We start from the raw sequence: 24,490 nt of genomic DNA on the forward strand, positions 1-24,490 counted from the left end.
TCAACAAAAATCGCAAAATATTCCACAAACAGTGACGTAAGAGTATAAACTTTAAAAAAAGAAGAAGAAAGAATTATACAGATAATGGTACGCTCTTCCAACTCTGTGAAAAGCCAGAAACAGGCGAGAAAAATAAAACATCGTTTCCGTGAGGTAAAGTAGATTTTATTTGTGTAATAATAATAATTAAAAACGGTCAAAGATCATTCAAGACAGGTATCCCCTTTTTGGAATAGCTGGAAATATTTTGCTGGTTTTTTTTTTCTTATATAGCTTCGAAAGCAAAATACATACAATTATTGTTATACAGTATTCACGCACAAACAAGAATATTTCTCCGAGCTTCTTACACCAAAATGTTCTCGGGGAGAAGTATCATCTCACTGAATGAAAAAGAACGATAGAAGTGTCCTTGCTATATCTAGAGAACAAACAAACAAACAAACAAACAAATATTGAGCATATTATAGTGTTAATACTAAAAAAATATCGAGAGAAAAAAAATGTAATCATACAATCTGTTTGATCGACGGACGACATTTCTTTTTTTTTCCACGAAATAATGCCATTCGAAATATAGATAAGTGCCACGTGAAAGCAACGACTTCTCCTCGGCATAGCAACAAAATAAGCAAGAACAGGCAAGGATGCTGGTATAGAGAATGTTAGAAGTGATATAATATCATGGCACACGATGAAAGACTATTATCTTAATAGCACTCGTTGCAATTTTATACATAGGATAATTGGGTTAAAGAAATGATATAATTTATGATTATGTATGATTATGTAATAGATTTGTGGGGTGCTGTTTGTATTAATTGTACCTTTCATTGAGATGTGTAACTGCTATGCGAGACCTGTTTAAATTGTCGTGATTATTTTGGCACAATGTAATGTCAATGGAAACAATATTTTTTATGTCCGTAATAGACCAATAAAGATGAATGAATGAATGAATGAATGAATTATAGCGATAGAATTTTAGAAAAAAAAAGTAAATCTGTATACTCTGGGGTTACTTTCATTTCCCATGGACTTGCAATTAGCATTATCATTGCTGCCCATTGCGTAAACAAACAACAGAACAAAGCAAAAGACAAACCCTGAAACTTTCGAACATGACTTTTCGAAGAAAATAGAATATGCTGGTGTGTTCATGGCAACAGACGGTAATAGGATCAGCACGGTTGGTCTTGAGGTTACCATACGGTTGAAAGTTATGATGCACACGTTAAAATCAACATAGAAACTTAATGGCATCCTTAAGGTGCAATGCCACACATTTAAACTGAGTGCATGTAAACGTTAAAATCAATCGAACGGTGTGATTTTTGGTGGCTGGTTCAGGAATTGAAACCTCCTTTCCTTTGGAAATCACCGTCACATATGTGTAAAGAAGACATCAGTAGGTTGATGCAAATGATAGGTCTTTTTTATTATACGTCAAAAGGAGACTCGCGGAAAAGTTATGTACATTTTATTTGGCAGGCTTTGTAATGTGAAGGGCATTGACTACCTGAAATATCAAACGATCAAACAAACAAGCAAGCAAGCAAGCAAGCAAGCAAACAAACAAACAAACAAACAAGGAAAAACCCCAAAGACTAAATATTTATGGATTTTCGTTTTTGATTCACGCTCGTTACCTTTACCATTACTTATTTGACGTACTTCGTGTATATATTATAATAGCTACTTCTACTTCCCTTCCATTGTTTCAGCGCTTTGAAACAATAATCAACCTGCCTAAAAATGTTCTGTCTTCAAATTCAAGTACAGTGTATCACTAAAAGCTCAAGCTTGTCTCGGAGAAGCAGATCAAGTGTCCCACTAGGTAAACAGCAAGAATTATTTCGAGACTGGAATTCAGTCAATCTCAAAAATTTATATCTGAAGTTATCTGTGTTTGATGATAGGTGACAGATAAACATACTATACTAGTACATGTATCTGTATTGTTTTCCAATGTCACGTGGGGAAAAGAAATGAGCAGCCTCTTGGACGAGAAAAAAAAATCGATATGATTTTACACGTGATTTGACTTAGCTGTGCGCCTATAATAAGCAATTAGTCATCAGCTATCAGTGATATATCGTTGACGTTCCAATTGGACAAAATTCTTTCTTTGTTTTCACTATTTTTACAATGTGCTGAAGTATTCAACCAGAGTTCAGCATTTTACTCTGTTTCTACCTTAGGATTCCGGTAAAACAAACAAACATACAAACAAACAAACTGCTCTTTTTAAGCCTTGAAAATCCTGATATAATTAGGGTACGAAATGGATCTAAAAGAGGAGTATTATTTTTTTTTTTGCAAAATTATATTGACTATGCAATAAACAATATATCTCCATGATTGTGTATAAGATTTTATGGCCAAGGCAAAATAACAATAGGGCTCACCTTCATAAAAGAACAAAAAAAAAAAGAACAACAACAACAACAATGCACTCTAATTTAAGGTGCTAAGATGGGTATAGGCCAATGGGGCAAGACGTTGTGAATGAGATTATTTTTTTCATGAAGGTACTTTATTTCAGTCACGTGATTAATGAGGCTTTAAATACATAGATATTTATGTGTGTATCGCGCATTATGTCTTCTTCCAAACGACTTATAAAAGACAAAACAAAACAAAACAAATAAAAAGATATATAGTTTGCACTACATGTAATTTGGGAGTGGTTCCCAACAACTGTGGTGGGCGGCTGGGGCCATTTGTTTTATTGTGTACCCTGGTGATGGTTTTCTTGTAGGCTTTGATAAAATATTATATCATAATATTCACTATAAAGTGCCATGAAAAATATTCAAAAGATACTGTATACATGTATATCAAAACTTTGGAGGCAGATATGGAAAATCAGGATCATAGATGTCGGCTGTCGAGATTTCATCACAATAATCTAAATCTGGACGGTCAACAAACTTTTGTGTGAACTTTTTTGTGCTGCCAATCTCAGTCATTCCAGAGTTCATACACTGATTGTCACACAGATAATGACTGTGTACGTCTGAATATCTGTTTGATGTTCATCTTGCAAATAAAGATGATAAAAGTCTGAAGACGGAGGTAGGACACGGGCGTCTACTTACAAGAATAACATGTTTATTGATATTTGCAAGCTCAAATTTACTTAGTAACGAGTCTATCGTAGTTAAACATTGGAAGTGCAATAATGTCAATCATTCAGAATTATTTACACATCATACCTTTCAGTTCTAAGCCTCTCAATGGTATAACCATAGCTTTTTTTATGAGAGATTGAATTTGTCTGTGTGAAGGTGATTTCAAAGCATCTGTGCGATGTAATTTTGAGGAATACTAAATCTAGCATATAGGGAGAGCTGTATTTATAAACTTCACAAAGTATTAATATGTTGAGCGGTGCAATTACAGATATAGTTTTGGTTGAAACTTAACTTCAGGTTTTTATAATTTTTTGGTGACATAGTGAGAAACCTCTTATGAAATATGAAAGAGCATGTAATTCCTTGATGAAAATTGATTTTGAAATGGCTGAGATATCCAAAACAGAGTGATCCTAATAAAGTGTGGGACCCACATTTTATTACGATCGTTTTATTTTACTTTGTTTTTGGATGTTTCAGCTATTCCAAACCCGATTTTCATCAAATAAACTTTGAATTCCACTTAAAATGGTATGCTATGTACTAATTCATAAGTATTTTCTTGGTATCTCGCAAAAAAGTTATAGCCCAATTTTCATCAATACTGTACCATCCCTTCAAGTAACAGCATTAATTCTAAGGGGGGGGGGGGAAGGAGGGGCAAATTATCCTTTTTACCCTTATCATTTCACACATGCACACAAATATACAATATACAATATACTATGTATGTTATGTATGTATGTATATATATATATATATATATATATATGTATGTATATATACATACACATACAGTAATACATTGTAATAATGTCACGATAGAGGAATGTGTTAAATGCCAATTGCCTTGGTTTTTATTCAAAATCTGTTGTACTGCTAATATGTGGATCAAATGAAAAAAGATATATACATATATATAAAATCATACATACAAATATGTATAATGCAATTTTCATCACCGGGGTACTTCAACTTTGTGTTAATATTCATGGTTTGTATTTGCCATGTGAACTTAATATGCTGAGACAAATCACACACACACACACACACACACACACACACACACACACACATACACACACACACACACTCTCTCTCTCTCTCTCTCTCTTTCTCTCCCTATCTTTCCTCTATATTTAGAATGATGTAACCTGAAGCTAAACGCAAACACAAATCACAATGCCAGACGACATAGTTTGAGCATATTGATTATAAAACATTTAATATAGTTATACAAAGTATTTGGTACTTTTTTACAAATATATTTATCTTGAGAAAATCACTTTGTACACTTATTCAAAATGCATTCACGCAGGAATTAAGCAAAATCCTGCAAACTTAAGAGAGTAAAGTCCTACCGATACGGTCCCTCAGTGTCTAGAAATAGAATATCACATATCAAGACGACATACATGAGAATACAAGCACTGATGGAAAGTGACAGAGTGAAGATAGCATATAATAATCACCTCTTCTTTTCAGTTGATTCTGTGCCCTGTAGTAGTGTGCCCTACCACAGAGTACTACAACTCCATGATGAGAAGGTGGAACTTGTGCCTTTCTGCTTCTGAACTTACAGTGCAGCAAGAACATCACTAGTCCAGTGGTTGCTGCAGTATGTGAGGCAGGCTACTGAAACAATCTGATGTAGAATGAATATGTTTCATGACATAATGTGCATTGCGCAGAGCATGAAAGCACGTCCCCTCAGTCCAGTGATATTACTGTAAAAGTGGAAATTTCCGCGGTGGTGAAATTTCTGCGCATTTTGTGCGACCAGAAACTAGCACAAAAAGCACATGAATATTTTTGCTTGTTGTATTTACATACCACTATGTACTGTCTTGATTCCCCAGAATTAAAAACGTGAAATTCATCTTATTCGGCAGAACGCGAAAAATTGCTTGCGAGAAAATATCCACTTTTACAGTATTGGGTGTGTGGGAATGCATTACGAGTGTAGTGGATGTCATGTGATATACCCTCTCAACAATTCACACATGGGTGTAGTCTCTTCCCAAGGCAATATTACATTTTCTTATCTGAGCTTTGTTCTGTCAAAACTTTCAAGCTCCCTTCTACCGACCCCCTTCTCTACAAAGACATCTCTTCCAATAAATATCACAAAGAGTTACAAACAGATGCTGCAACTTTGAACAGAATAAAAAATGTGCAAATTTGATCTCACGCAAAGGTGAGAGATGTAGAGCAATAATGGCAAAACAGAAAAAGGTGTGGCAGAAAATTACCTCAATTAAAGGTAGACCACCTCAGCACTTCTTCCTAAGTTCTCCCTTTTATAAGTACATGCTAACTTTAGATAACTTTGAATTACTCTCTGTGGTGAATACACACTTGGAAGTCAAACATAAATATATTCAGTATTTGTTAAAAAATAGTTGTCAGATTTCATTACTTTTTTGTTTCATATACTTCAACATCAAGACAGAGAGACAGAATCTACATCCATTTTTTTTTTTTGGCACACTCTATCACAAATAACATTTGATTATTGCATAAACAAGAGTTGGACATCTAGGTGTAGACATAATTGCATTACAAAAATAAGCACTATAGTATTTTGTTCGAAAGCTGTTGAAATTACCTTAATACTCATTTAATCACCAATGATTTGTTTTTCTCTTTAATGTTATCACTTAATCTCTCCTCCATTCTGTGATGAAATTGTAACTCTTGATAAAACACACTTTGTACTGTCTAGGCAACCTTTATCTACAAGAAACTGCAATTTTTTGTTCTTTCACAGTCCTAAACAACATCTCCAAGCGTAAAATCTGGATCGTACGTTGTAGGTAGAGCAGTGTTGAATTCCACTCTTAGTCCCATACATAGCTATAATTCATAAATACTATCACGTGTTTGCTATTTCATCAACAATGACCAATCCTTCTTCAACAATGAGCAGGACAAAACAATTAATGTGACTACTGTAGCACACATGATTGTCAAAAAAAACATAGATCAAATTTGAAGAAAAAAAAATCAGACAAGAAAGAGAAGATCTCCAAATTGGCAAGGCAGGCTCAATGGTAGCTACATTCACAAGTAAGACACTGCCTCAAAGTAACGGAGGCACCAAACTGTTGCATATGTGAATACAGTGCACAAATATAACAACTTTACATGGTTTGACAAATATTTGTACTTAAAAATGATACTGTTGTGTAAAATTACTCAACAAACAAAGACTTCAGGAATTTGATCATGATCGCTAAAATTACATCTTACAAAAAAAAAAATGAAATAAATTTGATCTGTATATGCACAGGCATAAAACTGCCCTGATCAAAATTAGGAATTCAAGTAGAGTATGAGCAGTTGCATAAAGTATTGTGTTGTTGTTTCTGCAGTTGTCAAGTGAACATTGATCTAGCATAACGAATACTACACACCTTGATTTTAACAAAGCTAAACAGTAGTTGAACTCGTCGAAACCGGCTTCATTTCCTCATTACGTACAGTCATACCTCTGATTAGACCTATGAAAATATTCTGCCCTGTCTCTATAAAAATCATGCCTCAATTGTATTTCCAAATGTCATTAAGTCCTGTTTCAATTTATCAAGGTGATTTAATGTTGGGGCATATAAGTATGACAATTAGAGTGAAACCTGAATACTTCAAAATGTCCCTGCCTGGCAGAAGGACCCTAAGGCCTGTGTGTGTACGAAAAACCACCTAAAAATGTTCATATCATATAAAAGGGCTTTCAAAAGCTTTTGCCAAATTACGCCACAAACCAAACTTTGATTTTGGGATCAAAATTTCATGATGGGACCCTTCTGCCAGGTAGATGACAATAATATATTTCGCAAACTTATAGGACCAAAACCTCTATATTTACTTTTTTGCTTACAATAATGATATCAATTTCAATAATATCGTCATCTATCCAAATGTCGTATGATACACAGATATGGCTGACACACCAAACAAGTATATCATGAATCACAGTGGACACATGATTGAACAAATCAAATATATTCATCATAATCATCATCATTAGATAAAAAGTACCATCTATGACATATCGCCTCGGACGCAGGCGTGGCGTCCACTTTGAAAGACTCGAGATGGGATAATGTTTCTGTTGGTCCACCCGTGTATTTTCCACAGGGACAGTTGGGTTTTGTTTGCTCGCTGTAGTCCTGAATGAGGTTACTAATTATGGCACTACCTGAAATGGATCTCAATTCTAGGACACTGGCACTACTCAATCGAGTATAGTGGAACCTCATTATAACAAGGTCGGATATAGCAAGATACCTAATATAACCAGGTAGTTTTGCAGGTCCCATCATACTAAATACACTCTTTTGTTTTATATCCCTGATATAACAAGAAACCAGATATAACAAGGAATTTTCAGTGGTCCCAAGATTCTTGTTATAATGAGGTTGCCCTGTACTGTAAAAGTGGAAATTTTCACGGTGTTGAAATTTTCGCGCATTTCGCGCAACCAGAAACTAGCGCGCAAATAAAAGCACGCAAATATTTTTGCTTGCCATATGTTCCTGTGCGTGATGTCTTGATTCCGCGGAATTAAAATCATGCAAATCTCTTCTTGCTCGGCCAAGCGTGAAAAATTAGTCGCGCGAATACATCCACTTTTACAGTATCATGGGAAAACCTTGAAGAACCTTTACAGTGCACGATGCATGCATGCTTCACGTCCAAGCGGGAGCACCTGGACCATGCCATAGTTGCGCAAAGGCATCACCAAAAGTAAAACCCCATCAAATGGCACCATTTTGGTAGTTGTCATTTTGATCCAAAACTATACTCAACCTACTCATGCTAAAAGCTCACAAATGGATAAAATCTCTCGAGGGATAGGGAATATTCCATACTTCCTCCATCTAGTTTGCTGGGGACTAAAGGAATTTTTGGTACTTTTCACTTCTATAATTTTAGCTGTGACCACAATATACTCAGAAACCTCAGACTCTACAATTAGTACAAACATTTGCCCATGTGCAAATCTTGGCCATGATCATGGCATACTTCTGTTACTCAGAAGACTGACCATGTATTGTACATTGATCGAGCAACAGATTGTTACAGCAACACAGCAATGATTGTGCCTTTGTGTGTATCAAGACAATTCCTACTTTTGAAATCAATTGCAAAATTTCCCAAAAGCGACGCCACGAATGCTACGAACGTTTTCACTCCCTCAGTTTTCAGCTAGTTGCTGACTTGAAAGAAGAAAGAACAAAAACTGTGTCCGGCAAAAATACTGCATCAATTCGCCGTGCACTTCAACTTCTTCAAAGCTGCCGAGCGAGGGCAGCATTCACACAGATTGTCTGTCTGCCAGGGCACTGATGCAGTCCACATACAGACTTTCCATCCACAGTCGGCGTATGTGCCATTTCTCAGTGGGAAAAACAAATGATGATAAAACTACGCTGTTCTATAATATCTTTCACACGGAAAATGTTTTATACTATGTTCAGCACCATTCAAAGCACAATAGTTCTGGAGCGTGGTGAAAAAAAATACACATGAAATGTGAACGCTCACAACGTTTGGCTCATTGCATGATGAATATGTGTTAAAATCCATCTCAGAGAAGTGATTTTTTTGAGCGCTCTTCCGACAAAATAGCTTTGTGTCCTTGCAGTCTGTCACTTGGACTAATTTGCGGATCGCAGGTGTAGCATTATCACTTCCTTTGGCACAATCTTCCTACATCAAGCCACAGTTTTGGTTCTCTTCCTCTTTACATGTGCAACAAGATTAAAATTTGCTTAATCTTCACCAATGTCTCCAGCACTCAAAATGCATAATGTTGATTAAATGTGAAGGTCTCCACCTCAGAATCCAAATCTCAAAATCCAAAATATCTGACAAATTCTTTCGTCAGTGCTAAAATCAGAATCACCTTTTTGATTCCGATGCAGATCGCACAATCTTGATGTTGTTGCCGTCGAAGGCAATTTCTGGATACTCCATGGGGTCCAGCGTGTACTGACCCTCGTAGCCGGGCACTTTATTGTTCTGCAACATGGATATCCTCTCCTCGCTCGTCCAGAAGAACGTTCCCCGCTGCCCGCTGGCAAGTATGCGGCGCTCGTTGAGCCACGCTTGGTGCATTGCTACTTCCCGTGCCGTCTCCAGCACCATCTCCGCCGCCTGCCTCATCGACACGCCGTAGAATATCTTCCACGTGGTGTAATTGTTCGAGAGCGCGATGACGACGTGCTCGTAAGGAGCGTCATACAGCTGCGCTGACACGCTCACGGAGTTCACATTGAATGTCACCGTCTCCGATGTGTCGGTGATGTTGAAGTCGTAGCCTAGTTTACGCAAGTCGTTGACGTACTGCCACATACCAGACTTTACCAGGAAGCGCACTTCCTGCTGGCCATCAGAGTAGTGCCACCGGTACAACACCAGGGAGTTGTTGATGATGCTGGCAATCCTTGAGGCGGAAAGATCGGAATCCAGGGCACTCTGGCACAGCACCCGTTCACCAGACACCGCCAGCAGTGTTTCCTTGTCTAGAAGAGTTGGTAGCGAGGCATACCTCACAGGCACTTCATACAGGTGGGACTGCCTGGAGACATCCAGCGGGACATTACCTCCTGCAAAATGTTTGCTGGGCATGGCCTGGAAGTTGATGTCGGGAGCGTAACTCGACTTCATCGCCTGCTGCTCGAAGCCCCAGGTTCCCTGGAAACAAAGAAGATGAGATGAAGAATAGAGGAAAGTTTGCACTAGTTTCCCTGAACCAAACTCTTTTAATCTCTTCAATCTGTTTGATGTTAATATGAGTAAAATACTTACAAATGCACAGATTTTCACTAGACACTTTATGATTTATTTTATTAACGTCAGCAATAATGTAAGATCAGGAAACACTACAAAGATTCATAAAAGTAGATTGCTTATAGAATTGCAAAGTAATTTAGCATTTCATGGCTGTTGTGTTATTAACAGAATTGAAGCAAATTCTTCTACTGCTCATCCCCTGAAGACAGAGAAGCTGATGGAATGCATACACACCTTTGCCCAAGTGACTAGGCTTGGATTCTGTGAGGCACTTGCATCTTGGTATGTACCCAGGTTTGTCGAATGCAGGAGGTTGCCATAACGATCAATCTGAGGGACGAGGCTTGCCATGTCGTAACCAAGGACTGGTAACCAATTATCCAGGGCTGCACAATGAGGCACAAAAATAAGCACAGGGTTAGTAAAAGACTCATATCACAACTCACAATGAATGCAAATGCCAACGCAGCAACATAAAAACTGTGAGTATTTCATTGTCAGTTGTTTCTGCATTCACTACGATTATCATTATCCTTAATAATCTGCAAAGGACCTTACTAAGAAGGGTATAACATAAGGATTCAGACACTCACTCATAAGGTAATTTGGCAGCAATGTTGGATTGACTGGGTTGTTGCCATGGAAACTGTACAGATTGAAAGTCGAAGTCTGTCTGGGTTGGGCGATGTCCTCGTAGAACTGCTCTCTAGCTGAAGTCCACTGTCCACTCAGCGAGTCGTAGTCACGCCCAGCAAAATGAACCAGTTTTGTGTGTGCGTCGTAGAGGCCTCCTCGGAAGCCTACATGCAGCATGAAGGCTGGTGAGGAATCGTGCAGGACATTCCCCCACGGATCATAAATGACTTTTTTGCGGGAGGCCCCGCTCTCGTCAAAGACGGCGATGGGTGAGCCAACCTGGTCCACGCAGACATACAACTGGCGCTGCTGCTGTTTCACTGCAAAGAGGAATCCCTGTGGGTCGTATTCGTAGGACCAGATTTCCTGCACGCTGCGGTCGTAGATGTGCGTGATGCGGTGCGGATGCTTGATGTCAGCATAGAAATACTGGATCTGCCGCCCCGTGTGGTCCTTCCGCCAAATGCGCCGGCCGGAACCGTCATACTTGTAGCGGACCTCATACACATTGAGCAGGAAGGCGTGAACCAGTTGGCCCCCGGAGTCGTAGGTGAAGCGCTCCCCACCCCGCCGCAGAAGGAATCCGTCCTCATCGTGGACATACTCGATCTGCCCCACCCGGGTGATGCGGTCAAACTCGTTGTGGTGGAGCTGGGTAGTGTTTTGCCTGTGAGTGACCGTGGCCAGGTTGCCGTTGGCATCATATGTGTACTGCCACGCCGTCGTGTCGTCCGTCCTCACTTCCATCAACTGGCCACTGTGGTCATAGCTGTAGCCAGTCTTGTGGCTGGTACCACCGACAAGCAACGTGCTGCCTACGATGCGACTTGCAACGTTGTACTCGAGCTGCAGGTTGACAACGGTCACTCCCCTTACTTTGTACCCCACGTTCTGCAAGAGAATATAATCTCCGTACTTCTTTGTCAAGTGGAAGTTCTGGTCTGTGATGTTCTGCAAGGTGACATCTGGATACGAGATGCTGAAATCACCCAGCTGGGTCAAGCGGCCATACAGAGGATCGTAAGCCCGGTTGTGGGGCAGAAGAATAGTGGTGTTGAACTCTGCAAAGATGTTGACCAGTCGCAGGCTGCGGTCGTAGACGTAGTCAAACCTGCCATTCATGAATCCCCCGAAGCCGCTCATGCGAATCAGCTTCTGCCTGACGAGTGGTCCGTCATATCGCAGACGCTCGGCATTCTGGAAGTCACCCACTTGCAGCTCGAGGAGTTTGACCTGCGACTCCTGTCGATTGTACTTGTACTTGATGCTGGTCTGGTCATAGTAGATTTCTGAGATGCGCCCCTTGTTGTCGTACACGTACGCCATTCTGCGATTCGTGCCTGGTCTGTAGCGCCGCAGCGGTAGACCACTCTCTGTTTTGTCAACAATCAGCCATGGCTGGTTTCCATCTGAATACAATATTCTTTGGTAACCAACTGATGCGATGGAATTCACAAAGTGGCGCTTTCCAGATGGCATGGTAACGGTTGCCAAGTGACCAGCATCATCATAGGCAATGACATATTGCCTCTGATTTGGGAGTATGACTTCAGTTGGCTGAAATGTGACAAAGGAGAACCACAATATATCAAACTTGTTAGCTTGCTTAAAAAATGCATATGAAAATCACTAAAACTTACAGGAATTCATGAGAACTTAAAATATACACCATAAAGTCTGATTTTAATGAGAACCAAAACATCCCCCTCCCCTAAAATATCCTCAAGTCTTGCATATTTGGTGCTATAATCAGTGAGGTAAATTCAATATTTGCTATCACAAAAAAATTGTTCATGTACGGTTATAAAGAAGAATTATGAATTAACACTGTATTACATGGAATATTTCATAAGCAGATTTTATTGACAACTTATTTGGAATTGTTTTCAATTTTAACATCAGGCAATGTGCAGTCATCAAAACTTTGCAGAATACACTGAGCACATAAAAAGCGAAGAGAGGGTCTTTACCAGCATGCCTTGTTGATAGTTGAACCTCCACGTGCTATTGGTGCTGCGCTGGATCCGGTTCAGGCGGCCAAAGGAGTCGTAGCCGTACGCCTCTGACAAGAGGTCTCGCTGCCAGCGGATCAGTCTTCCCTGTGAGGACCAATCAGAACGGGAGTTCAGAACATGTGACCTGATGCTTGGCACATCATTATGACATGGCACAAAGATTGTCTCTTCCTCAGTCATAATATAGTTTGGCTCAACGACATATGGAGTAGGCCTAATATACTTTTACTAAGAGATGATTAAAATTTAGCCTGCCTCACATATATCTTAGTGCCAAGATTGTTTTAAAGAGAAAGTTCTTGTATATCAAAGTGAAAGATAATTTACAAAAAAATGCAGAAGTTAGACTTTACAAAATAACCGCTATTGTATCTTGCATATAATTATATCATCTCCAGTGGATTTAAATTAGCTCTCTTGGTGACACCACATTCACAAAGATCCTCATTAGATGAAAGTATGACTTTTCTAGTCAATTTCCTCTGTCATGGGCATGAAACAATAAAAAAGATTTGACCATGAAACAAATGAGATGCACTGAAACATCCAAAAGAATGAAGTTCAAACATCATTTTCAACCCGTACAGAGACCAATGGGACAAGAATCGTTGGCACTAATTTGACAGATGTTGCCTGCTCCGTGGTCATAAGGTCAGTGGGTGATCATATGCGTTAGTCACCTGAGAGTCGTAGGAAGCATTGGTCAAGATGAAGCCAAAGGCCGGCTTCCACTCGATGGGGAGCTTGGCGTTGTTGTACGATATCTCCAGGATCTGCGAGTTCTGCGGGTCCAGGATGCTGTCCTTGCGGAGATACCTGTTGAACTCCAGGGACAGCACACTCTCACCCAACACCTGCACATTTGAGAATTTTTATGATGCGCCAAGAATTTAATAAAGGAATATAAATAGTACCGGTACAACAGCAATTCAATCTTCATTCCCTATGCAGCTGAGCAATACTACTGTAGTTCAAATAGTGTCTCATCCAACACTTGCAAATATGTGAACTATGATGCGACAAGAATTTAATACAGGAGTACAAATCAAAGAATATCATCTCAGCTTTCCGATCCTATGCAGCTGAGTAGTAATGAGGCAGTCCAAATAATGTCTCCAGCATCCTTTGGGGGCAGATTAAAAAGCTCCCTCAACCCGCTTTCCATTTGATGAAGTTCAACATTACAGCATCACAGACGCAGTGTCCAAGGAAAGTGTTACATGTAACTGCTGATGATGTGTTGCATATTACTGTGTCTTTGTCTTAGAGCAGCAAAATACTGGGTTACAACAATATCACACAGGGTAAAGAAAAACTTAAACTAAGCACAACTGATGCTGACTACACTCTATTGCGTTTTTTTTGTTTCATTTGAAGGAGCGGTGTGATCTTATCTCTTTCCCTACTCTTTCTAACTCTTTTGAGAGACAGATATACCCACCCTAAGCTTTCTCCCGACGATCAGCACTCTGTCCTTGTTGCGTCCGCCTCCCTTGCGCACGTTGAACTTCCAGTCCAGGCGGTGGGGGTTGTTGTCCAGGAGACTGATCTTGCGCTTGGATAAAGCGCCCTCTACTTCGTTCTCCATCAGCGGGTGCACCTGGGACTGCGTCTGCACCGTGAGCCCGTTGGGGAAGCGGATGCTGGTGGACCTGTCGTGGTCGATGACCACGGCATCCATGAGGTCAGCTGGAAGTCAAATGACAGACACAAATTTGGAGAGATGAATTTTAAAATCAAAACATATGAGGAAAGTCTACTCTGTTGTACAGTTTTCTCATACATCTCCGAACAATCAAATTACATCAGTAATGATGCTTTCAAACGAGGGCCCAATATGATTGCAGACGGATGTATATAACCATAAGCACCTAATAACTTTCTAACACTATGTTCACGACAAATACAAAGGAAGAGTAGGTGGTCTAGTTGTGACAATAGAAAACAACCCCATAAACTTTCAACAGGATAAAATAATTTATTTTCTCGCAGCAGCAAAAAGTAAAACGACATGAGATAGATACATCATATAATATACACTGCTAACTCTGTGGTGCCCTGACAAATGCCAATACAACAGTAGATTGAATTAACTTCATTTCAGTTTTGCAGGTGCATGATGTTAAGAGGCAGAACATGGTGAGATAGACTTAGACACTGAATACCACATTGTAATATATTCCTCGGTAGAACATATTGGGTTCCTGAACTGGTAGTAGATCTCTACTTCTGACCTCCTTCACAGAAAACTCAAGCCACATCACCCTAAAAAATATGTTTTCAAGATAACGGTACCTAGCATCACCCTACCTTGACTGAAGTTGCTGGAGACGTAGCCGCCCAGATGGATCAGCTCGTTCTTGAGGTTTGTCTGCCACGGCAGGGTGGCGGTTGTCGACGTCAGAGTGGAGTTTGTCACAGTGCTGAGGTTGACCACCTCGCCGTTGAGACGTCTGGCTGAAGTTAGGAGACCAGCAGGGCTGTACCTGATGGCCACAGATGAATCAAACACAGAAACAGTGAATCTTAGTCAGCTGACATCCACACACAAGTCATCCCAGAACACATCACTATCCTCACCTACTATTTCAACATTTTCTAACAAGAGTATGAATCATGTTTCCTCTATTTTGATAATAACTTGTTTCTCTACTTGGACCGTGGATAAAAGAAATAAATACAATGCCAGCTTTGGGTTATTTGTGCTGAGATGAGGCATGCATGGGAAGAAGAGCAAATTCCTCTCTAGTATTCTGGGCGTCGCTGGTTTATCATCTAACTCCAACATCTTCATTTTAACCAGTTATTACATAAACAACATGAACGCTGACTGGATTGCACAAATTAAATTTGGGGATGGCGCAAACTCTGAAGCAGATAGACATACTTCTTCCCCACTGCAGTCTATAAAGTCTTTTCACATTTTGCTAATCTACAGGTACTAGTGGAGGAACTTACTCATATATCCGCTTCAAGCTTTGGCCTTCCCACTGGGCGGTCAGAAGCTCAGTATCACCACGGTAACCAAACCTATGGGTGACATCAGCAAGGACGTCCTGGATGACTTGTAGTCTGCCTGCATCATCAGTGGAGAGGCGGAGCACCACACCCACCCCCGACAAGGCAATGTCGGTGGGATGACCCTGGAAGCTGCGCTGTATCACCACGGAAACACCTGCAGCATCACCGATAGCATCCAGGAGGATTCCGGAGTGGCTGATGTTGAAGATGGTTTGCTCCGAGATGACGTTCCTGGTGGTGATGTGCATGCCGTACATGTCAAAGTTGAAGATCTCCTCCCGGTCCGGCGAGATGATCTGGTAGGCATGGAAGCGGCCGACTCTGTGCTTGGGCGTCCGCGGGTAGATCCGGCGGAGGCGGAGATTGCCCTGGTCGGCGACGACGAGGTCATCGTTGGGCATGACAGTGAGAGCAATGGGACCATGAAGCATGGAGTCCATGGCATACATCTTGTCCCCCGCGAAGCAGTCGCAGTCGGCCAGCAGGCAGTCACACGTCAGCTCCTTCCCGGCGTAACGCGACAACTGACCGTCGCTCGTGATCTTGCTGATGCGGTTGATGGTGCGGTGATTTGTCTCGGCAACATAGAGGGTGCCCTTCTTGGAGAAGGCGATGGAGCTCGGCATGACTAGGGAGACCTCATTAGCGGGCCTCGGTTTCAAATATTCATACGAGCTGATGTCTGCTGGGTTGCTGCCATCCTCCTGGCCGAGATCTATTGTGTACGACAGGGGACAGTTATACGGAACTCCAGCGATGACTGACGCACGTTGATCCTGACCGAGACGAATGATGATGTCATCATCCACGACGTAGACAGAATCATCGAGTGGGTTGACTGCTATCTCTGTTGGCCACTGAAGCTTGACCTGTTGCGAAAGGAACACAGAACAAACAAGACAAATGACTTACCACTGCAGAAAGTAGCTGACCCATCATCATTTCTCTATTACTTACTTGAGAGTTTGGGTTTTTTTTTTTTTTTTGGTTTGGATTATTTTCACATCGAAACATATATATACATATGCAAACTCAAATTCCAAAAATACAATGAATCTGTGTCTTATAGAACATAAAAATTACAAAATATAAACTGTTTCCATTTCAAGCTGTAAAGAGGATATTTCAACGTGTTACAGCAGTCAAAAAGGATACAATACATTATGAGTTAACACAGAAAATCTTATCAAAAAGACATCTGATAAAGTCAGATATCTTGCAATTCTATTTACAGGTTTTACACACCATTAACAATGTGCTGCATGATGCAGCAGAACCTCTTATCATTACAACTAAAAACAAAATCATCATTACAACGAAAAACACACACAAAAAATCATGGTTACCTGGTCGAAGGACATGGTACCACGACACCGTGGTAGCCTGAGAGGTCCCTGGATGCCGGGGGTACCGAGGAAGGAGCGAATGATACCGTCTGTGGTGATCTTGCGGATGCTGGTGCCATCAACCAGGTACACGGTACCATCTTTGCTGACGGCTATGCCTGTACAATGACACCAGCAATGAAAGTATGTTTAAGAATGTGCTCAAATTAATCATCTATGTTTCTCAACAAAAGATGCAAACCAAAAAGGATGCGGTTTCGACAGAAAGTTGAGCTACTTTCCAAAAACATTTAGTGGAGTACCACCAAATTCTGGTCAGAAGTTTCACTGTGATACTTCCACTCATATTTCCACACTTCAGTTGTTCATGGACAAAATACTCTCATTACGTTCTTTCCTTTGTCTACATTGCAGTCTCAACAACAAAATCTAGAGTAAAATATGTTTGCATCACTTCTTTGCTGGCAGAGTTGCTGCAACTTGATCTCATAATGATGGAACAAACATTTGTAACAAACGTAATTGTCAAGAGATTGGGGAAACCCAAAGAATTTGTTCCCTTGGGGTATAAAAAGAAACTCATTAAAACACTCACACACACACACTCTCTGAAAAAAAAATATATTCACTTTTAGGATGTGAAAACACAATGTTCATTTCATCATAAAAGCAATCAAAACACGCCCTGAGGCATACGTAGAATGACTTCAGGGATTATTTTCATTTGGCAAATGCCTCAGCCAAATCACTTATCAGGGTGAGAAGATAAACAAGTCTACTTCAACAGCTGATGCCTTCTCTGTTACTTTGAAGAATTTCTTTCTAGAGCTATGATAGTCCTCAAAAGATAAGGCTTGTGGGAAAAATTTTGGAGATATCCTACCTTTTGGTGCAATCAATCTTGCTTGAGGGGCCGCTCCGTGGTTTCCACATTCGCTGCTGTCCACCGGCGGACAAGCCTGCCCGGTGCCGGCCACCACTACGACGTTGTTGGAGATGTCGCTGACGTCTTGGTTGTCACGGAGACGGAAGATCTGTATCATTTGGGAGTCGGAGAGGTAGACCTTGCCGTCCAGTGGACTGACCGCCATGTAGTACTTGTAGGTTGGAATATAGCTAAGGGAGGGAGGAATCACATCGAAAGAATATGGTGTAAATGATAATGACTTCTGGCAAAATAAAAGCTAGAACCCACTAACAAACCAGCTTTCTAGCAAAACTACTCCTAAGACACATCGTGATAAATATCTTATTTAAAAAGAAATCCCTCTGACATTCAAAAAAAGGGTGCTACTGATATACGGCATTTTGGGAGTTAATCTTTTTCTTATTTTAGCTGTCCTAAACATTATTGCCTGTAATCTTCCAATCAATCCCCCCCCAAAAAAAAAGTTTAGATCAAATAATATTGCATATGTCAATTGACTCCATTTTTTATATTGAATACATTGATCTCCTAATTTTACCTCAATACAAATTTAATACAACCGATATGACAAAGGTAGCCAGGATTACTATAAATTTCATACCTGCAAGTCTTTCACATGGTAATTTTAGTCAGAAATATACTGATCAAAGACAAGCCTTACTCAAAGCGTATAGAATTAAAAAATAAGAGGCACAGAAAGAAGAACTGACTCTAATTACTAGGTAAAACCAATTGATTTTATTTGTATGTTTTAATATGTTTGATTTTCACAGAGCAACTACGATCAAGTATGTATCAAAAAGTTATATACAGTGCATCCTATTTCTTTATCAATGAGAATACAACTGTGTAATTGGCTGCTCCCTTTAGCTTACCCAAGGCGGAGTACGCTGGTAACGTTGCCCTCGGGGCCGACACGACGAACAAAGTCCGCATCGCCCACGTAGTAGCTGCCGTCCGGGCCACTGGCCACGGCCATGGGAGCCAGGATGCGGGTACCCTTGGCCTTCCCCTCACACTGACCGCAGTCCGAGTTCCGCTGCCGACCATTGCCCATGACGGTCTGGATGACCGGGGGTTGCTCGCGGTATTTCACCTGGCAACCGTCGCCGAGGGTCAGGATGGCTGGATGGTGAGGAAAAGGAGGGAGGAGAGAAGAATGTATGAATTAAAGTAGTTTGAGATAGGATATATATATATATACAATTGTAATATACAATATATTTCAGGTAATATATTATACTAACCTTATGTGTTCCTGTACATAGGAATAAATGGCAAAGACTTTTTACTATTATCTGATTAAGTCCCCTCTCCCAAAGACAAACAAACAAACAAACAAACAAACAAACAAACAAACACACAAGCAAAGAAACCTCAGTCGTTGTGTTCAATATTGTTGTGGCACAAGAACCTCTACATTCGTGGGGAACAAGCTTACCAACCATTAACACTCCATCACACTCATATTGGTGACACCAGTATGATTATGTTTAAAAAGATCGTATAGTTTTGGTTGACACCTAATTTCAGGTTTCTAACATTTTTTGGTGAGATAATGAGAAACCTCTTATAAAATAAGAAAGAGCATGTAATTCCATGAGGAATTCAACGTTTATTTGATGAAAATTGGTTTTGTTATGGCTGAGATATCCAAAACAGAGCAATTCTAATAAAGAGTGGGACCCACCCTTTTATTATGACTGCCTTGTTTTACTTTGTTTTTGGTTGTTTCAGTCATTCCAAACCCGATTTCAATCAAATAAACTTTGAATTCCTCTTAAAATGGTATGCTCTGTACTATTTCATAAGTGTTAACTTGGTCTTGCAAAAAGTTAAAAGTCCAAATCTCATCTCCACCAATACTGTACCATCCCTTTAAATCTTGTTCAATGATTACAAAGTCTGATGGTTCTTGTTCTTCACAACTTCACCACAAGGCATCTCCATTAACTGTTTGAATCAATGTCTCTCAGTGCAGATCCTAATGGTGAGTTTTTGGCTGCTCACCTTTTTGTGGGTTGTAGGTATGGTGCATGGGGAGCGACCATCCGGCCAGTGCCGCTGTGTCCCAGTTGAATCCTGGCAGGGAGGTTGACTGCCTGGCCCAGATCACCTCTGTGCATGTGTGGTACTCGTAACCAATAGCAACTGCACAGATGGGCAAAAAAGAAATACAAGTGAATGGGATGCAATGTTCAAGGATGCATTCTTTTCATCACAGTTTGAAAATAACGATGACAGCTATCACAACAAAGATTTCTGAAAAGGGAGACTTCACTTTAGGAGAAATGAAAAGTTCAAACTCTCTACAATATATCCAATACCAAATAAATGTGCAGAATATTAAAAAGTTTTTACAGAGTCAATACTCTGACATGCAAAGCAGCAAATGAACCTAAAAACTTGTGTTGTAACAACACCATCATGACAAACTCTCTTTCACACAAAAAGGTGCACACTGCTTATTTTACAGCTGTTTTGGCATGCACAACTTTGTGCTGCAAAACAAACATATTAAGTATGGTTGACTGAAATTACAAGAAAATAAGTGCAACACTGCCACTTATCCCTTCATGATGTTTGCCCTACCAGGTCGAATGTAAACCTTCTTTAGAGTAAATATTTTGGTGAAAAGCAAGTGAAGTTGGTGCCTACCAACAGCATCTTCATCTCCATACACCTTCTGACCATAGACATTGAATTTGTCCCAGGAAAAGGTGTAATTGAGCAGGGGCTGGGGTTCAAGGACATCGTGGAACCTGCGGCCAGCAATGGTGACCACTGCGTGGACCAGCTTCAGGTTACGGGGGATGGACGGACCGGTCAGTCGGGCCTGGAGGCTGGCCGGCAGACTGCTGACTGCCGCCCGCTGGCTGTAGTAGTCCAGACTCAACCTTGCGCTGGGGACAGTTACCTGTGCGTGGACCGCCTGGGGAGAAACGGTAAAAACACAGAGATGCGGTCAAAGGCTGCACATGTCTGAATTATCACTGGAATGAAGAGGTCTCTGAGAATTTTTTTTTTTATTCTGCTAACCTACCTTATTGGGTGGGTCATTTATTTATCTTGGTCCCCTATAGAATGAATCCAGGACTCCGTAAAAATTTATGTAAAATTATAATATCACGTCTATGTTGCAAAAGGGGACATACAGTACGTATGAATTCTAGGACTTAGCACTATTGTACGAGGCTCTCAGCATGCAGACCTGCATAGTTGTAGTTACTTTCTGCCACACTTCAAGTGAATTTGACCTTTTCAATACTGATACAAACCAACACATTCACGGAGCACAGAACAAAAGAGAGTATTGGGATTACAAATGGTGATGTACTGTGGACACCAGCCTGTACAATTAGGCAGTGTTGATGGCCGTACCTGCTGATCAAGAACGAGTCCTGGCACACCGCGAGACCCGCAGCTATCCATCGGGGCTTGGGGCAGGATGACGAACTCCGGTCTGAGGTAGGCGTCACCCTCACAGCGCACCGTCTCCCTGGTGGAGTAGGACACACCCCGTCTCCCCGGCAACAGCTCCAACCAGAGGTCATCCAGGAGGACAAAGTCATTGTAGGGAACGTAGACGGGGACGTGGGCCGTGATGAAGGGATGACGGGCGAAGGAGAGCGAGATGGAACCACCTCCTCTCACCATGAGGTCAAACCTAGGATAGACAGAAGAACCAAAATATAAAAAGTTTTGTCACCTGATGTTTGAAAGTTTTTGTAGGGTATGCAACAGAAATAGCCACTTGAATGCATTTCATCGGATTCCATATGCAGAGATGACATTTTTACTGGTGGATTTCACTCATGGCATCTATACAGATACTCATGGATACGATATGAATCGGTTATGGCTGATACTTCAACAGTGTCTATGACCACTGCTTGCATCATTCTATGTGAATAACTTACGGACTTGGATAGATGGTGCAGAAAAAAACCAAACCCAGACTATCTCTTACTTTCAGAATGGTTTTAAAAGAAAGCAAAATTAAATAACTTTCACTTGATGAAAAAGTGTTTTCATTACCGGTAGTTACATGCACTAATCTATGTGACCTCTTGTTTTGTTTTCCTTTGCAGGAATATATCTTTAACTATACATCTGTGATACATTTGACACAAAGCAAATGACAGAAGTGGAACTGATGAAAATCAAACACTAGAAGGGATTATTATTGGATCCTAGCTTGGCAGATCGCAACTAGAGTGCAAACATGAACTCACATCCCATCTGATCTGGTGTAGGTGAATCCCATGGAGGGTCTGTTGTCCAGCTGAACTCTGACCCCAACCGCAGGTTCGCCCTCGTGAGTCAGCACTCTTCCGCGAACAACAGAAACAATGCTGTATCAGAGAGATGTGGTGAAACAGATAGTTAGATTAAGAAACAAAAGTCTCATCATGTAAACGTGGAGCATGATAATGGGGTAGTGGAATATATTCATCATTTCTCAGCCTGTACAACCCCAAAAGAGGTAGAAACAGAGCAACAGCTCTTGGTCAAAAACAAGAAATCTGTGTAGTGGAGTTCTTTGGATAACGCTTGGTGTTCAAAATGATCTCTATCAATGGCATATTGTTAACTGATTTTAAGTCTTCATTGTTATTTCAATTAGGGACGAACATATCAACGACTCTAAAGTCCTATGACACATTAAATCTTTATGAATGTTCCTCTGAAGGTAAATCATCTGAAACGCTCATATAAAAATATATGTAGCTGTAGACATATTTATGTTGCACTGCCCAGAGTGCAGTTTGGTGAGATATACTTAAACAAATTTATATGATGTGACATTGATCTCACTCCTACCAAAACAAAACAGACACTGGCAAGACAAACAGTTTGTTTGGCATCATAACTTTGATTTACAAACACCTCTTTAAAGGGAACACATTCCTGCCTTGTGCTCTAGATGTGTTTCAGATAAAAAAATGGGAAGTTTTTGTAAAGCAAAGATGGTGCACATTATACCTGTCGTTGCTGAAGAGGATCTGGGCGGGGCTCCTGTGCACGCTGTTGGGTTCAATGAGAAACTTGACCTGGTCGTGGAAGAGGACAGGCGGGGTCATCATGAGGTGTCGACTGGTGGACTGGAGGATCTCGATGGGTTCGGGCGGGGCCTCGCACAGGGCGTCGCCGATGCAGATGGCAGCCGTGTGGCAACAGTCCGGATCTTCGCAGTCAATCAAGAAATCTGCATGGTACAGAGAAACCACAGTGTTAGACAAGAATCTTGACTTAAGGTGGCATGGCAAAATTTAATCCAGCACATAGTTCAACAGTACACCACACATCGAACGTTCACCACATCAACCCCATGGTATTGACTCAAAAACTCAGGTATATTTTCTAGTATACGTGTAAATTTTACGAATACTAGAAACGAAAATATATATGATCCTGTACCAATTTACTTTGAAAAGCATATTCGTGACAGAAATTGATTACTGTATGGTTAAATAACAGTAATGAGACAATTTAAACAGCTGATATATATGAAGAGTTTGTTTGCAAGAACCGATAAGTCCATTTTTCAAGATTTTGAATTACGGTCTCTGTCATAGAGTACAAAATAATACCTTTTAAATGATATATTGGTCATAACATATAAAGGTACATTTTTGAAGTTATGGTCAAAAGAAGCAAAAATTTTCTTATTATTCTCTTTATTTTTCTTGACCTTTAATCGCAAATATCTCCATTTGGCAAATATGGACTTATCGGTTTTGGCAAACAAACTCTTCATATATATATATATATATATATATATATATATATATATATATATATATATATTTCTTTTTTCTAAAAATCTGGATATCCATTTCATCACATTGCTTGTATCTCATCTAGTGTATTCTAACACAGGAGTTTTTATCTACATCACATCTTCTATAAAGATCTAAGTAAAATGTCATGTGAGTGTCAGAGATGGCAAGGTGTATACCTCCATCGTTGTCTTCTTCATCTGTGCAGTCCGTTTCCATGCCGACGCTGCATCCAGGGCCGTGGTAGAGGCCTTCACACACACATTGCCACGTGTCATTAAGCTGCTGGCAGGAGCCATGGCCACTACAGCCAAAGGGGCAACCCTCTGTTGACAGGAGTGAGGATGAAAAAGCACACAAACTATTAACCCATTGAAGACTAGACTTGAGTATACTTTGACAGGTGTCTATGGGAAATGCACGTTGTAGCAAAATCAGCCCATCCTCAATGGGTTAAAAGGCGATGAACACTCAACAAATACTTAGAATTTAGACCAGGTGGAGTCCAAACAGAATACACATATGTACAAGGGATAAAATCTAGATGAAAACTTGCATTTGTTTGAATCTGAAATTTTCATTCATTCCCATGAATTGAATCTTGGCATTGCTATTCTTTAACTAAAAGCAAAGAAAACACACAGAACATACCACAAACAGAGTCACACCCACACAGCACCTCTGTTAACAATACACCTTTGTGACACTCTGTTCACGGTGTGAATTTTGCACTATGCTGCATGGTGAATAAGAAAAACATTCTCCAACATTTTTCTTCTAAGTATTCCCTCTGTTCACCCTGCTTTTCATAACATTAAAATGG

The 24,490-nt window shown here is 40.4% G+C and overlaps 1 protein-coding gene across 1 annotated transcript in view; it reads right to left on the reverse strand.

The window, feature by feature from the left end:
• Positions 1–7,904: 7,904 nt before the first annotated feature.
• LOC139719941 (teneurin-3-like) overlaps positions 7,905–24,490 on the reverse strand; it is a 48,953-nt gene continuing 32,367 nt past the window's right edge. The window contains exons 13-29 of the mRNA XM_071631321.1: positions 23,847–23,993; positions 22,871–23,093; positions 22,120–22,239; positions 21,266–21,551; positions 20,543–20,816; positions 19,895–20,035; positions 18,760–19,009; positions 17,840–18,072; positions 16,957–17,114; positions 15,548–16,479; positions 14,900–15,075; positions 14,031–14,278; positions 13,270–13,443; positions 12,545–12,673; positions 10,532–12,131; positions 10,173–10,324; positions 7,905–9,839 (exon numbers count right to left, since the gene is read on the reverse strand). Of these exons, the coding sequence (XP_071487422.1) occupies positions 9,045–9,839; positions 10,173–10,324; positions 10,532–12,131; positions 12,545–12,673; positions 13,270–13,443; positions 14,031–14,278; positions 14,900–15,075; positions 15,548–16,479; positions 16,957–17,114; positions 17,840–18,072; positions 18,760–19,009; positions 19,895–20,035; positions 20,543–20,816; positions 21,266–21,551; positions 22,120–22,239; positions 22,871–23,093; positions 23,847–23,993 (6,038 nt within the window). The 3' untranslated portion in view covers positions 7,905–9,044. The remainder of the gene's footprint in view (positions 9,840–10,172; positions 10,325–10,531; positions 12,132–12,544; positions 12,674–13,269; positions 13,444–14,030; positions 14,279–14,899; positions 15,076–15,547; positions 16,480–16,956; positions 17,115–17,839; positions 18,073–18,759; positions 19,010–19,894; positions 20,036–20,542; positions 20,817–21,265; positions 21,552–22,119; positions 22,240–22,870; positions 23,094–23,846; positions 23,994–24,490) is intronic.

Source organism: Diadema antillarum, unplaced genomic scaffold, assembly GCF_040938485.1.
Source record: "Diadema antillarum isolate AM-2024a unplaced genomic scaffold, OU_Dant_1.0 scf00000117, whole genome shotgun sequence".
In the NCBI taxonomy this organism is placed as follows: Eukaryota; Metazoa; Echinodermata; class Echinoidea; order Diadematoida; family Diadematidae; genus Diadema; species Diadema antillarum.